The 16,566-nt window shown below is 28.5% G+C and overlaps 2 protein-coding genes across 2 annotated transcripts in view; one reads left to right on the top strand and one right to left on the bottom strand.

Annotated features, from left to right (window-relative positions):
- The first annotated feature begins 6,083 nt into the window (after nt 1-6,083).
- On the top strand, nt 6,084-12,402 carry LOC123269474. Its single transcript, XM_044735189.1, has 3 exons — nt 6,084-6,239; nt 11,510-11,675; nt 11,753-12,402. Coding segments are annotated over exons 1-3 (489 nt in total). The 5' UTR covers nt 6,084-6,237; the 3' UTR covers nt 12,074-12,402.
- A 1,757-nt stretch (nt 12,403-14,159) lies between these two features.
- LOC123269472 (adenylosuccinate lyase) overlaps nt 14,160-16,566 on the bottom strand; it is a 47,564-nt gene continuing 45,157 nt past the window's right edge. The window contains exon 5 of the mRNA XM_044735187.1: nt 14,160-14,868. Within this exon, the coding sequence (XP_044591122.1) occupies nt 14,206-14,868 (663 nt within the window). The 3' untranslated portion in view covers nt 14,160-14,205. The remainder of the gene's footprint in view (nt 14,869-16,566) is intronic.

The raw sequence follows: 16,566 nt of genomic DNA on the forward strand, positions 1-16,566 counted from the left end.
CTCTTGATTACTTTTTTAACTACTGTGTGGTTTAAACCCAAATAACTTTAATTTTGTTTCAACGCTTACTCTTTGGTTCTTTGATATTTTTTCTTTATAAATTTTTTTTTAATAAGAATTAAAATTTAATAAATAATACATAATGAGATCATCTCCACATTAATAAAATATCATTTTGAAGAATTTAATCATTTTGAATCTCCTGAAAAAAAATCGGGAACTAAAAAATTGCTCTTGATTCAAATAAATTGTCCTTAATTCAATATTTTTTCTATCTAATCCAAAATGATATTTTGGGTTCAAGAATTTTTTTCTTAAATCAAGTTATTTTTTTAAAATGCAAAATGAGTCTAAGGGGGCGTCCATAAATTACGTGAGGCATTTTTGAAAATTTTTTGACCCGGGGGGCCTCCCCCCTTGATAAGATTTCGTAAGATTTTCCCCAACTCCCTCCCCCTTCCCCTAATCTCACGCGAGATTCTTCAAAATTTATGTTTTGGCTGTAAACGTGTTGGATTATTGAGAAAAAAAAAGCGCCATTCGGCTACACCCGACATGGATAGGTAGATTTCTTGTTTGAATATTGAAAAAAAACACGTTATTAAAAGGCCGTAATGTCCTAAAATTTATTTTCTATTATATTTTTGCAAATAACGACATGAGATTGACTATAACAAATAGATATTTAAAGACATCTACCTAAAAAATCAGATTTTTTACAGATAAAAGTCATTTGATGATAAAAGCTAAAATTTAATTTATTCTTGATTTTTTTTTAATTTTCTTAACTACGAAATAAATTGAAAAAAGTATTAAAAGTCGACGAAAAATAGCTTAAATTGAAGATAATTAAACATATTATGACAAAATTTTATTAAAATTACGACATGAGACCGGCTACCACCGATAGATTTCTAAATAAATCTACCTAAAAAATTAGTGAACCTATCGATCAATAATCAAATTAAACAATCGAGCGCTACTTTGCTGCTCTGCAGGGTTCAGACGAATACGACAAACACTATTGTGTCAAATTTGGCCATATTTTATTATAGAAATACTATTTCACGCAATTTTACACTGTTTTCTGCTAAAGAAAAAATTACGTGATATTTGTTAAGATCCCCCCTCCCCCCTAAGTGAGATTTGGTAAGATTTAGCTTGATCCACTCCCCCCCTAGAACACCTCACGTAATTAATGGACGCCCCCTAATGAATAATGATGATATTTATCATGTAATTGCTTATTTATTTATCAATTTATTTATGCAACGAAAAGTTGACCGAGCTCATAGTCCAAAAAAGTCAAAACAAATTTGAAATATTTTTCAACAATTTTGAAAAAAAATTCTTAAAAATTTCAGAATTAATTGTAAATAAAACAGAACAGCTGAGACATGTTTGTTGTATGTGTTATAAAATAATTAAATATGAATAGTTTGACTTCTTGTAAGATAATTTTTTATAAAAAAAATTTGTTATCAAATTTATGTTTAATATTAATACAAAAAGTTCACAGATAAATTTTCCTATAACTTTGAATTATTACTAATTTTATCTGACTTTATAGTATGTAAATACTTTTTATTCGATTATCCATTTATATTGATGAAAATTAATTTTGTATTCGTTCATTGATTTAATATTTATACATATTAGACTGTATATTTTCGCATGTCGTGGGTACTTATTCTAGTTTCAATTTTGTACATTGCCTGAAGAAGTCGAAAATAAATCAACGGAACATCGCAACATTTAAAAATGTAACATCTGGTCAATTCCGGTCTAAATTCCTGATAGAGTTAAAATAATATTTATATTATGGACGAGAACATCATTCACAAAAAAAAGTATATAATTGATATTGTAGATTTATTTTAAAATTTTAATAAATTTAATTCTTTATGGTTAAGTAAAATAAACTTCCTGGTTCACCAATAATATTACTCATTGCTTCAATAATATTTCACTTCATTACATTTAGCTGCAAGGAAACGTAATTGTAGAAAAAATTATATTTGTTATATCGTAATCCAGGGCCAGACTTTCAATACGATTATTTTGATAATTTTAAATTTTAAAATTTACGATTTTACATCGTAAAAATGCTCATAAAATAGTAGATATCCGTATTTTTACGATGTAATATGATAAATTTTAAAATGTAAAATTATCAAATAAACGTATGGAAAGTCTGCAGCGAGAAAAAAAATTCCTTTTGAAAAAAAATGAGCAATATTGTAATAAGAAATCGATTTGGTGAATATTTTAAACAGTTTAATTTCTTACCTAGTAAAATAAAAATTTTTTTCACATTAACTTTCTAGTTGTAAAATAGTTTTCTAGATTTTTAAAAAAACAATTTTGAATGAAAATTCACAAATTGTCTACCTAAAATTGTTTTTCTACGAATGACAAAAATTTTTTTTCAAATAGTTACTGTTAGAGAAATTTTTATTTTTTCAGCTACGAAATGAAATTGTCGTAAATTTTCAAAAAATTAATTTCTCATTACAAAAAATCTCAATAGAAATTTTTTTTCTCTATATGGTCCTGGAATAAGATGTTATAATTGTAATTTTTTCCCCGTGTGCACTCAGAACTGACGTGTATATTAATGCATCTCAATATAGTGTAATGTATAATACAAATGAGCACACTAAATGCTAAAGTAAGATAAGTAATATAATGTAAATAAACAAAGATGTAAAAGGAAATGAAAATAAATATTGATTGATAAACAAGTTATATGTTTACCAATTACAGTCAGTTCGAAGTGTGTTATCAAAAGCGAACGCGCTGTATGACCCACTGATACAGATTACTATACCGAGATTTTGTTGTGGGCTAAGTAGGAAGGAGAGAGGCTTCATCGAATGAAAGAGACTTCAATGATGTTATATTGTGAAAGAATATAAGAGCTCAAGTCATTACTGTCTCTTAATTGCTTTTTTAACTACAGCGTCTTTTAAACCTAAATAACTTTTTTTTTGGTTTCGGTGCTCACCTGTCGCTCTTTGATATTTTTCTTCAGAAATATGTTTTCTTTTAATTGAAAATAAAATTTAATAAATAATATTGAGGACTAAAAATATTTAGAAACTTTTATATTTATGATTTCCTTCTTTTGAAATTTTTTGGAGTAATAATATGCAAAAGTTTATGCTAATTAATTCAATTAATGTTTTTTTACAGTTCAATTTAGATTTTAATGTTGAAATTTAGAAGGAAATTACTGTTTAGTTATAAAAATACTAAATCAGTTTTATATTTTTATTTTCGTACCACAAATCAGTGTTCAAATTTGGTGGACGGGAAAAAATAGTGATATTTACTTTGACGGAATGATAATTATTAATTATGTTAGCTTAGAAAGTTTGATTATTTTTTATGGTAATTATTATTTTCGTGGGTAAGAAAAAAAAAATAACTGTTACTGTCTCAAGTATGTAATAATCAATAAAAAAATTAAAGATATTTTTAACAGCTTTATTTGTTACATTCTAGAGTTTAAAAAAAATAGAAAATTTTATTTTTTGAATATCACTAATAGTGATAAAAAAATTTTGTAATTTTCCAAGTGTAGTAAATAGCAACTATTTAAAAAAATTTTTTTTTTTATTTTAATATAAAATGTAATAATATTAAGTAAAAAAAATTAGGACAACGGTTGACCCTAAAGGCCATCTCTGCAACTTCCCGCTCATTTTGTACTTAAGCGCTCAAAATTACACATTACGTTTTTGAGCTCTTCGAGCTCACAAATATGATTTTTGTGTCATTTTGAGCTCTTCGAGCTCAAAACTCTAATAGCAGTTTAATAAAACACAATTTTTTGCATTTTCAAACGCCAATAACTTTTGAATGAATGAACCGATTCTTACGCGGTTGGCGGCATTCGACGTAATTTTTAAAGCCCCATGAAGAATCTTCAAGTTTAAATCGATCGAGCCAAGAATTTCGAAGTAATTCCGAAAAAACACTTTTTTCGGTTTTCTTTCGACAACGATAACTCACGAACGAATCAACCGATTCTGACTGGGCTTGCAGTGATCGACGTGGTTTTTTGATCTTAAGAGCTGATTAGATTTTGGAATTGATCGGTAAAGCCGTTTAAAAGTAATTCCAAAAAAACCACATTTGAAAAAAAATTTTTTTGTAGTTTTTTTGAGATTTCTCAAAATCTACCGATTCGAATCGGTCCAAATTGTATTCAAAATCTAAGTTTGGTCAAGCCCTTTCGAAGGGCACCAACCGCGATGAAATCAATCGAGCAGTTCAAAGGTTATAAAAGGGTTATATACACACACACACACACACACACACACACACACACACACACATCATCGCGAAAACATTCAGGGAAGCTTCCTAGGAACTCAAAACGTCGAGATCTGATGAAAAGATTTTCGAAAAACGGGGTAAAACCAATAACTTCCCGATTTTTGAAAATCTTCGATTTTCTTAGCGGGAAGTTAATAAAAAGTAGAAATTTAATTCTTGGTAAAAAAAAATACGATAAATTTTTGCTAAAAAAACATTTTTCACTTCTTGATAAATTTTGTTAAATTAACACACAAAAATAATAAACATTAAACATTAAAATTTTACAAACTTTTTTTAATCTGATGATGAAAATTCATTTACTACATGACTAAATTTGATGCGATCTTTACATTTTATATAATAATAAACAGAATTCTGATGATATAATTTAATTTGAAGCATGCAGAGCTATCTAAAATTGAGTGTAAGTGATATAAATTAAGTTTCAACGCGCATTACTATTATATATATTTATATCTAATTTCGAAGTGTAATTTTCAAAGCATGAACTGCGGGAGATTTATTAATAGCATGGTCCGCATGTCAAATTAATTAATCTCAAATGCTACACCGGTTGCTACCGTTGTGTGTAAACTTGTTCACACTTTCAGATCTGTAACACTCGTCTTTAATCTCTGTGACGTAATGAATATAGTTATAGTTATAAGTATATAAGTCTAGTTAATTTCGCTATATTAGTTTGAAAGAAAAAAAGCACTTTCTATCGTATAAAACCATTTTACTTTTAAAATATTTCTGAAAATTTATTACAGTAAAAATATTACCATACTTTTCTTTGTATGTTTATGGATTATTATTTTCTTTTTTAATATAATTTAATTTAATTAAATTTTTATGTTTCACAGTGAAAAAAAAATTTGTTAAGTAATTAATTTTTAATGAATGATTTTTTCAACATCCGACAATTGAAAAATATTTACTAATACTTGAAAAATTATTTTTAACAGTTGAAAAAATTATTTATTAGCAAGTGATAGATGTATCACTTGCTAATAAATATTTATTTGTAGTTAATGAGTATTTGTTAATTGTTAATAAATGTAATTTTCTCTCCAAACAATATTTATTAACAGTTAATAAATTACTCTATCAGAGCTTACAAAAACTTTATTTAAAATTTTTCACTTTGTAATAATTATTACAGTTTTAAAATCCACACAATTATTGTTTATATCAACCTAATTTCCAGCATTTAAATATGACCATTTGTACAGTTTACTGTTATAGAACTATGTATTAGTTGAACAACTAACAATTGAGTCGTTAGTTAAACTATTTTCACAGTTAATAGCGAGCAATAAAACTCGAACAATGGTCCTTTAAAAATATAATAAGGAACTGGCTTAGTACTTTGCTATTTTTTATTTTAAAATTTAACTGGCGTTGGTCAATAAAAAAATAAAACTTGGGCAATAATTGTTGATATAACTCAGCCGTAAAATTTTTATTAAAAAAAAAATATGTGCATAAATAGTAATAGATATGGAGATTTGTTAAAAAAAGGGAAAGAAGAAAGAGGTAATAAATAACTAAAAAACCACTGTCACTGTTCATGTGGGCCAGTATGAGCAACAAGAATAAGTAAGTGGACTGATAAAAAAGCCGGGTAAGTGGGGTACATGGGTCGCCGTGTAAAATAATGCGAGTTAGAGAAGAGAGGGAGCATTGGAGCCGTGCTGGTACAGGCTACATAGGAGAAAGAGAAAATAGAGACTCCGGACGATGGATTGTGGAGTGTGGAGCAGGTTGTTGCTGCTCGGAAGTGATATAAAGGTGTGTCGTGGTACCGAGTGAGCTTAACGCACCTGGACGACTTCAAGGAAACAACGCTCCGCGTTGTATCCAGGTTTACCCGGCCAGGGTGTTCCTGCCACACCACAATTTAACATCATGTAAGTTTTTATTGTTTTTTTATCGTTTTACAAACATTTATTCAGGGTTTTTATTGTAATTTTGGAGATAGTATTATTAATTTTTTTTTTTAATCAGTAATAATCGTGATTTTGTTTTTATTGAAGATTTATCGGCAATTTTTATTTTTAAATTGATTAAAGTGAATTTTTTATAAAAAATTTGACAGTAATAATTGAGAACGATTATTGTAATTATTTATATTTTTTTCGAATATTTGTTTGATTATTATTCTAAATTAATTGGCAAGTAATGAAGTGATAAATAATTTATTAACAAGTATTAAATAATGGTTTTTTATCACTAGAAAAAAACTTTATAATTTTTTCACTGAAATTATTAAAAAAAATTTAAAACATTAAAAAAATTTGAATAGTGATAAAAAATTAGCAAATATTTATTGCTAACAAAATTTTTGTTTTTTTTACAATTGAATGAATAAATTTGTGATTTGTTATTAATTAAATTTTTTTAAATCAACTAAAAAATACTTAAATAGTAAAATTAATAAATATTTACAATAAATAAATTCTTTCAAAATAATTGAGAAATTCTTAATTGATTAAACGCGAAGGAAATGATTATAATTATTAAAATCAATAAAATAGTTTTTATAGATAAAGAAGCTAATTATTAATTGATTTATATAGAAAAAAATGTTATTAATAATTACAATTATCAATTTCGTAAAAATAAAAAATTTTTCAAAAAAAAATAGAACGATTAATTGGTAAGATAAATAAACCTCGCTAATAATGCGGTTTAAACTTCAAGCATTTACTTATAATTATGCTCAATCATGTTTTGAAATTAAACAACTCTCCCCGTAGTAAACTTCGGACTGGAATCTAGTTACGTAAAATAATATATCCGTAAATGAGTGTTAATGTATTGCATGGTTATGAAACATTATGATGATTAGTTGTTCAACGTTCTCTAAACACATTCAATTACAAACGTTCTTTCATTTTTTGTAAAATAAGGACATAATTCGCTCGTTATCTATTCTATACTATTCAAATGACCTCTGGATCTAATTGCCGGTTCGATACGAAAAAGTGGGATTTTTATTCTAAAAAATTCCATTTAATCAATTCATCTATTCATCTGATACCAGATTCAGCTTCGATAAAAATGTTACGTGACCATTAACGATTGACAGAAGTGTATTTTTTTGTAATTGTTATTATCATATCCCTGTCATAAATTTTATTTTATTGACTGCATACTCGGAGTAGTAAGTGTGAAAAAATAAAGTAGTACTTTGCAAAGTTCTATAAATTACTATTAACATACTATTATGACTTGTGACAGTATCAAAGTCTATAGTTTAGAGTTACAAATCTAGAACCTGGACAATCTAGTTTTAAACTGGACAACGTTGTTAATATATAATCTATTCCGTGTCACGATTCTGCCTTGAGACCGTACCCCCTTAGAAAAGTGAAAGGGTCTTTAGAATTTAAACCCGTTGACTCGATTTATCAAGCCTTTTTTTAACATTTAACACCCACATACACCTATGATTATCTCTTGTATACCAACAAGTAGAATGTGACCTTTTTGTAAATGATATTAAAAAGCATCCTTAGTTGTCACGGCTTTGATTAATTATTTATTCTTCATCTAAAGGGCTTATTTGTACACTTTCTTATTTTTAAGAATGTCAATTAGATTAATTCACACATTTTAACTTATTATTAAGTGTAAATTATTTTTGTTTATTTACATAACACTTATGAGCTAATAAGTTAATGTTTTTTAATGGGCTTAATTAAAAATTTTCAGGATTTTTAAAAATTTATTTGATAAAAAATTTTGTTAAAAAAATTAGTAAAAATATTTAATTCTTAACTTGAAAAATAATTTTAATTGAATTTATTAATAATTCAAATCGAAAACATATCAATTTATTAAGATAAGATATAAATAATTCAAATAACATACATTTTTTACACTTTGAAAAATTATATCCAGAAACACGGAAGTGTCTTAAGCCAAGTATACGGTCAAATTTATGAATGTTATTATAATTATTTTATTTTAATTATAGTATTGTAAACAAATAAATTTTGATACAAGACAAAAATTTTAAATTAAAAAACATATGTAAATTATATTAAAAATGGATGATAATTTCATTTTTTAATCTAAAAAAAAAAAAAAGAAACAATGGGTACGTTCGAATTTTAATGTCATTTAGTCAGTACACTTGAACCGTTGTTTTTATTAACCATTTATAAGAAGTAAAAAGAATTGATAGTAATAATTTGAGCCGGTTCAATGAATACCTCAAGATTTCTAAATTGACCAATGAAGAATAGTATTAAAAAGTATAATAAAGAAATATTAGAAATGTTTCATCGTTCCGTTAGGTTGGAGCTTATAATCAAGATATCTTACAAAAGAACTTAATGGTTCTCTCTTATAATTTTTTTACTACTCTGGAACTGGAGTCAACATAATTTTATTGAATACCATTGTTTCTATTATTTTTTTTTTTTATAATAAATTTATTTTAAAATAATTAGTTATAAATAATTCAAATACAAAATAACAAGAAGAAGAATATTCAACGATCAGAATTATTTTACCGTCGTCGGGTTCCGAACCCCGCCCGCCCGGATTAAGATCTCGCGACTCCGACAACCGATCACAATAAATAAATATAATTAAGATGTCCGCAAATTAACAGAAAAAAAATGAATTCCCAGATAACAAGGTCAAGTAAATAACTGTTATTAACACTTTCTTTTCTTAAGTTCCGATTAGAAAGTGGGGTAAATCGATGGTGCGTGAACCCACCACAACTCGTGTTTCCTTATTAGTTCATGTTCTCGTTTGATTTGTTATTCGGTCAGTGCAGCGTGCAGCTCAAGTTCCACTTTTCATTTTTAAAACTTTCCGGTTCTTGGAGAAATCGTACCTTCATTTTTATTTATACATAAATATATTTTTTTTCAAACAAAGGAAGTTACAATTTATTACAAGAATTAATTACCATAAAACTATGCTTTTTACTATAACGAATTTTTAAGAAGAAATTTATTAGAAAATATTCCAAATAAAACGCTTGGAGGTAAATGAAATTTTTTTGTAATTTACAAAATGTCATTTATTATTCTTGAAATGACCGGGTAAAGATGGTTATCTGATTGGGTTTGACCTCGAGTGAAAGGAGACGAGCCTTCCTCCTTATATTACATTCTCCTACTTATGTTTATATTTATATATTTATATTACTTGAATAATCATGTATTAAAACATGACCAAATGCGTAAACTTGAGAAATAAAATTTTATTCGCGAAATCGCATGCCACTTTTTTACATTACATAATTTGCTAAAACTTGTTTTCTCTTCTCACGTGTCTAGTGTTGAATTATCTGCTCAATCGCCGTGTCCGTATCTTGTATCTAAAAAATCAAAATATACTGAGCTAAAATTATGTAACTGCGAAATAAAATAAAAATAAATTCCGGTAAAAACAATATCCTTATCGCTTACCAATTATTTAAGTCGATAAAAATTTAATTCCTTCTTTTACAGTCGTTATTAGTACTGTGTTTGAAATTTATTACATGTTAAATTATGTATCTCTTGTTTTACGATTTGCCGGGTTGTAATGTTTATACAAGTGTAATTGGCTATTGCTAGACTTTATTATTTTTAATTTTGTAATAGTAAAAGTATAATTTCTTTTGGCAAATCATTTTCTATTTATGTTCATTTTTATTGTAATTTTTTTATTTACTAGAAAAGTTGAAATATTTTGTAAAAATTAAAGTAGATTAATTATTTATTAAAAAAATTAAAATTAATTTTTTCAAATATTAAAAAAACAACAATGTTGAAATAAAATTTGATCATTGAAATTTGTCACCAAAAATTTAACGATTAAAAATGACTTTTAGCTCAGTCGTTTTAATTAAAACGAATAATTCCAATTTTTTTCGATAACTTATTTAAGCAAAATAGTTTTACAAACAGTAAAAAAATTATTAAATATCACTGTTGATTATTTTATGCTAAAGAAGAAATGCTAGGTTACCTTTAGAGGTTTGAAAGTGTTCAAGGATAAAAAATTTAAGTAAAAATTACAAATATGACAGTTATTATGTAACAAGAATATTTTATTTAATACCAACGTGATTTACCAACAGTAAATTAAATTATTACATTGAAAAAAAAAAAAAAAAAAAAAAAAAAAAAAAAAATTAGAGGCTGGCAATAGCCTGGTCGGTTCGGTGCCCGCTTTTCGAAAGAGTGGGACCCGGGTTCGATCCCGACACGCACCAATATTTTTCAGTGATTATAAATAAAAATATGTGCGTTAATGTTGCCAGCCTCTGGATGTGGCAGAGATAGCCGGGCGGCACACGTCTGACTTGGGTGATCACCCATTTAAGCAACAACTTGAATGAGTGATCACTCTAGTCAGCGTTGGCTAGCGCGAGGGATCTCTGCACACTAGGATAGGGGCCTAATGCTCCAGTGGTCGATAAAGAAGAATTTCTTATCAATCACTGTAGACTTAACCCAGCTCCGACTGTACTAACATGGGTTTTCTCTGTGGTTTCCCCATGTTTCTGTTCCAATACCCGAGTGGTAAGGACCAGGGTGAATGCGGTACAGAAGACACAAGTCGGTCCACAGCCGCATTAAGAAGTGTGTGTTGGGAATGAAAAAATCCCGACATGCAGGGGGGTGGGGTCAAAAGAAGTAGTGAGTATAATGAAGTGATAATAATGATGGAAGTAAATACAAAGTAGAGCTGGGAAAAAAGTGTGTTGTGTAACAAAGGGAAGTGAGAAATAATACCCCACCCTCCCTTGTAAAACACTGCCCAGGTGATACAAGTAAAACCTCCATTATTATTACATTGAAAAAAATTAATGACTCTTAACAAATTGTATTATTTAAATGAATCATGGAATTAATTCACTTTACTCCGAGCTCAACTTATACACTAATATTTTTTATTTATTTTTGATCATTTATTAAGTTCCGACTTTTTAGACAAAGATCTTATAGAAAATTATATATAAATTATTGGAATTAAATTTTTTAAAATTGTCTGCATGAAGAAAAAAAATTTCTTTTGAAAAAAGTAGATATTGCTATCACAAGAAATTATTTTATTGTAAATTTTCAACAAATAATTTTTTTATGAAAACATTGCTAATTTTTTTAAAAAGAAATTTATTCTCTAAATCATTTAAATAAAAACTAATGAATATTTTTTTTTTCAGGTTGGTGTGGACGGTATTATTGATATTAACAACAAGTCTCCTGACAAATGGGGCCCGACCAGACCCACCATCATCTGGTATCACAACCTTAGGCTCGCTAAAATTAGCTAATGCCGAAGATTGTGCTGGAGTAGTTGCATTCTCCGCAACATCAGGACTTAAAACCGTAAGTATTATTTTCTTTAGATAAATATAATCTCTAGTGGACTATTTTTAGTAAACTAATTAATATTAATTTCACAGAATACCCGACTGAAATTCTCGCAGACGCAAGTAAACAAAGGCGTCGGATACGCCGCAGAAACAGGAATATTCACGACTCATTGCCCCGGATTGTACCAATTCAGCCTAGCTGGATATGGTACCGCCGACTTGAAGCTGACATTAAAGCGCAAAGCTAACAGATCAGATGATTGGACCCCCATAGTGTCCACCGGAATTGGCGGCGGCTCAAATCTTGTCTTCCTGGACTCCGAGATCGGTGATCAGCTTGCTGTTTTCGTGGACTCCGGCAACCCTACTGAAGGAACATCCTTCTCAGGGTACCGAGTCGCCAAAAAGTAACCCAGGTTCACACGGCAACAGACGATTTAAATACATAAAAAGTATGACTCGATAAAAATGATGCCGTGCGCCTGATCGGAACATTCCCACCAACTTTAAATTTATTTTAAATGTTTTAATAATCAAGAGATTCAATAGGGAGAAATTGGATTATTATTTAAACAACTAAGCGAGATTTTAAATTAACCGCATGGACGCTACTCCCGATGTACCTTTATATGGCTTTAAATCATTTGAGTTTACAATTTGGTTCTTGTTTTGTTAACTTTAATACAACATTTATTTTTATTGACCTATCGATTGATAAAACCACTGTGATAGTTCCTAAACTTTAACTTTTCTTTATCTCTTACTTTTACATATATTTTTCATAGAGTTTTATGTTACTTTTTTCAATCTACATTTTCAATTTACATTTTCCTTCTTCCACTTTTTCTTAACTATTCTTTATCCTAACCTATACTTTTACTATCTTCCTTTCTACCTTTACTCTTCTTTTTTTTTTATCTTCAACTTTTCTTCTTCAAACTCAAAGCACCAAAAATGCTTTACAATTTTTCTAATTTACTTTTTCTTCTCCTTCTTCCTCTTCATGTTTTTTCTTCTTTCTCTTTCACTTTTCGTTCTCTCTTTTTTCTCTTCCTCTTCTCTAAAAGCATACTTCTACTCTCTTTTCAGTTGTCCTGAATTTCAATATCTTATCTAAACTTTCAACTATTTCTTCATCTGTTGCTCAATGTAAATCCTTCTCTGTCTCTAAATCGCTTCAACTCAAACTTTCCTAGCCTCTTTTTTTTCAATAATATTTTATCAGTTATCTTCTAAGTACTTTCTCTACCCGCCAGTATTATGATCTCGAAATTGTACGCCGCGTTTTGCCGTCACGTACTTAAAAAAAGACAATACGCTGGACTTTCTATTAAATTTTATACACTCTATTATTCTTTCTACCACTTTGTTGCATCTTATATCTATTCTTCTTTACTCTTGCTCATATCTATTTCACTTTTTTAACTCTTCTCTTTCCTTTCCTCTTCTCTTTGTTTCCTCTTATCTTTCTTTTCAACTATCCTTTACTTCTTATCTCTTTATTCTACTCTTTTCTTCTTTACTATTTTCTCCTCTCAAAATTTTTATTTTTCAACAAAAACAAAACTTTTACTTTTCTTCTTTTCTGTTCTTAAAAAAAACATTGCTTCTCCTTTCAAACTATTATCTTTTTACTTTATTCTCTGTACTATTCTATACAATTGTAATTTTTTAATATCTCTTCTCAAGTTCTTAAAATTTTCTTTTCAACTTTCTAAACGTCTTCTTTCAACTTGGTAAAATAAAAATACTTTGCATCTATCTTTCTAATTTTTCTTGTCTTTCTTTATTTTTTTTTTCCCCCTATAAACTTTATTTTTTCTCTCTCTTACTTTTCTTTATTTCTCTTTCTTCTCAAACTATTTTTTCTCTTTATTATCTAAACTTGTTTTTCCAACTCTAAAAATCTATCCTATACTTCAATTCTTCTTTCTTCCTTTCTCTTTTTCAACCTCTAATTTATTTTCTATTTTTCTACTCTTCCTCTTCTTCTCACTTCTTCCTTTCCACGATCTAAACATCTATACCACCGTTTTTCCTCTAGTCTATCAATAAACTTTCACTTTTACTATAATTAATTTATAAATCTATACTATCGATATCTTTTATACTACTATTCTTACCAATAACTCAATCTTTACCATTATTGTTATTTTTTACAACTTTATTTCTGAATGTACAAACCTACTATTTTCAAATTGTTTTTTGTTTTTCAACTTTTAAATGCAAATAAAAAATAAATGATCTTTTTTTCTTATCTTTATTTCTTTTTTACTATTCTCCTATCTCTTAACTTTACTAATATCTTCTCTCAACATCTACTTCCTTTCGGACCTATCACACCTAAAGACCATAAAGAGGTATTAAAAATTTTATGAAATTGTTGAATAAAAAATGAAATATTAAATTGTTATGTCAAAAATTATGTTATTGAATAAAAACAATCTTTATATACATCTATAAACAGATAAAAAAAACTAATTACAAGTACTGACAATTATTAATCCCAGAAAATTTTTATTCTGAATCAACAATTAAAATATTTAAATATTAAGATCAACACGTCCTTGCTCCAGTCCAGCGTAGAGCTCCAAGACTGGCTGAACATCATTTTGAAGAAATTCTACAACTTGCTCAGAAGAACGACCAATGAATGTTGAAGCATCCAGAAGACTATCGAGTTGGTTCAAAATCGGCTCGAAATAGGGATCTTTTTTGACTCTATCAACAAGATCGTTGTCTAGGCCGTGCTGCTTAACTTGAGCACCAGCTTCATGAGACAAGACTCGTATCTTTTCATGACACACTTGCCGATCTCCTCCTGCCTTTACCATCGCCATGATGATGTTTTCTGTAGCCATGAAAGGCAATTCCTGGGTAATGTGTCGCGCAATTACTTTCGGGTAAACGACTAGACCTTCTGTGATGTTCTGTAGAGTCATCAAGATCACGTCTGCGGAGAGAAAAGCTTCAGCAAGGGTGATTCGTCGGTTGGCAGAATCATCCAGAGTTCGTTCCATCCACTGAGTCGCAGCTGTTTGGAGAGTGTTGTTTTGGAGGCTCATTAAATGACGCGCAATACTGCAGCAACGTTCGGAACGCATTGGGTTCCGCTTATATGCCATCGCGCTAGAACCAATTTGCGTTGATTCAAACGGTTCTTCTATTTCTTTCATGCTGGCTAGAAGTCTGATGTCAGTGCAGATCTGTAAATAAAAAATTATTGTTATTATTTGCAATGTTAAAAAAAAAATAATTTATTTCTCTAAATGTTGCTAAAATAATGGAAAAAATAGTATATGAAAGATTAATTAACTTTGTAAACAAACATAAAATTATATCTGATAGGCAGTACGGTTTTGTCAAAAGCAGAAGTACCAACGATGCAATCAGCTTTGTTACTGAATACGTATACAAAAATCCTGATACAAACTGCCCAACTGCGATAGCTTTCCTGGATTTGGCAAAAGCCTTTGATACGGTTAACCATTCAATTTTGCTTGAGAAATTAGAAGCACATGGAATAAAGGGTTGTGTTTTGGAGCTTATGAGAAGTTATCTTAGCGAGAGATATCAAAGTGTAAAAATAAATGATAAATTAAGTGAAAGGATGCTTGTTAAAATAGGAGTGCCCCAGGGTACTATCCTGGGACCACTGTTATTTATTCTATATATCAATGACATTTTCAAAGTTATCCCAAACGGATCCCTTGTTTCATACGCAGATGACACTGCGGTACTGGGCTTTGGCAAAAATTGGAATGACGTCAGATCTAAACTTAATTATTGGCTAAGTAATTTAAATCTATGGTTGTGTAGTAATCAATTATCGCTCAACATTGATAAGTCCTCTTTCATAACTTTTGTTTGTTATTTTGACAGTGTACCAAATGAATTTGAACTGAATATCAATAATAAAATGTTGCTACGAGTGCAATATTATAAATATCTAGGTTTAATTATCGATAGTCGTATGAAATGGGACTATCAGATAAAAGAGCTATTAAAAAAATTCAAATACTTCATTTTTCTGTTCCATAGGATAAGTAGTTTCATGAATAAGAAAACGTTAAAAATAATATATCATGCCCTTATAGAAAGCATTATTAACTATGGAATAACGGCGTGGGGAAGTGCATATAATAATATTCTAAAATCAATTTTGATAAATCAGAGAAAAATAATAAATAAATTAGGCGATAATATGTCTAATGTACTCGATATAAGTAAAACCTATATTATCAGATCATTGTAAATGTTTTATGATGAATGCAAAATTGAGTATGAAAATGTATGTGTTAATACTAGAAATAGATCTATTCCCTTACCAAAGATAAATAAAAAAATTGCTAGCAAGAGTGCTAGATACACTGCTATTAAATACTTTAATAAACTACCCAATAATTTAAAGTGTGAAAGGAGATAAGAAATCTAACAAAAATAATCTACTGAAATGGATTATAAATATATGAAGGCTAGTAATTGTATTTTGGCACTAAACTTTAAAACTTTAATTAGCAATGTTAAATATTCTAGTAACTTATAATTGTTATCTCTTTAGTTTATATAAATCCGCTATCTTGAATTAATAAATATTATACCAGTCCTGTGCACAGGTGCTTTTGCATCTCTATAGGACAGATTGTAATATAGTTATGTACATGTAAATATATTGATCTGTATCTGTAATAATGAAAAAAAAAAAAAAAAAAAATGTTTTTAAAGTAAATTTCCCTAATGATAATTGTACTTTTTAGTAAATTTCATAAAAATGTAACTGTTGTATTTGTTCTCATGACGCAACTTTTAAAAAATTTTGCTATATTCCGACTTAACTCGACGAGCTGAGTATTTAATAAAAATTTAAAAATACAATATAGCCTATGTCACCCGGGGATAGTATA

This window comes from Cotesia glomerata, linkage group LG7 (assembly GCF_020080835.1).
Source record: "Cotesia glomerata isolate CgM1 linkage group LG7, MPM_Cglom_v2.3, whole genome shotgun sequence".
NCBI lineage: Eukaryota > Metazoa > Arthropoda > Insecta > Hymenoptera > Braconidae > Cotesia > Cotesia glomerata.

Bases quoted from the DNA above. Each gene is read 5' to 3' on its own strand.
- LOC123269474 (XM_044735189.1), top strand. The intron at 11,676-11,752 runs GTAAGTATTATT...TTAATTTCACAG, and splicing joins CAACATCAGGACTTAAAACC to AATACCCGACTGAAATTCTC.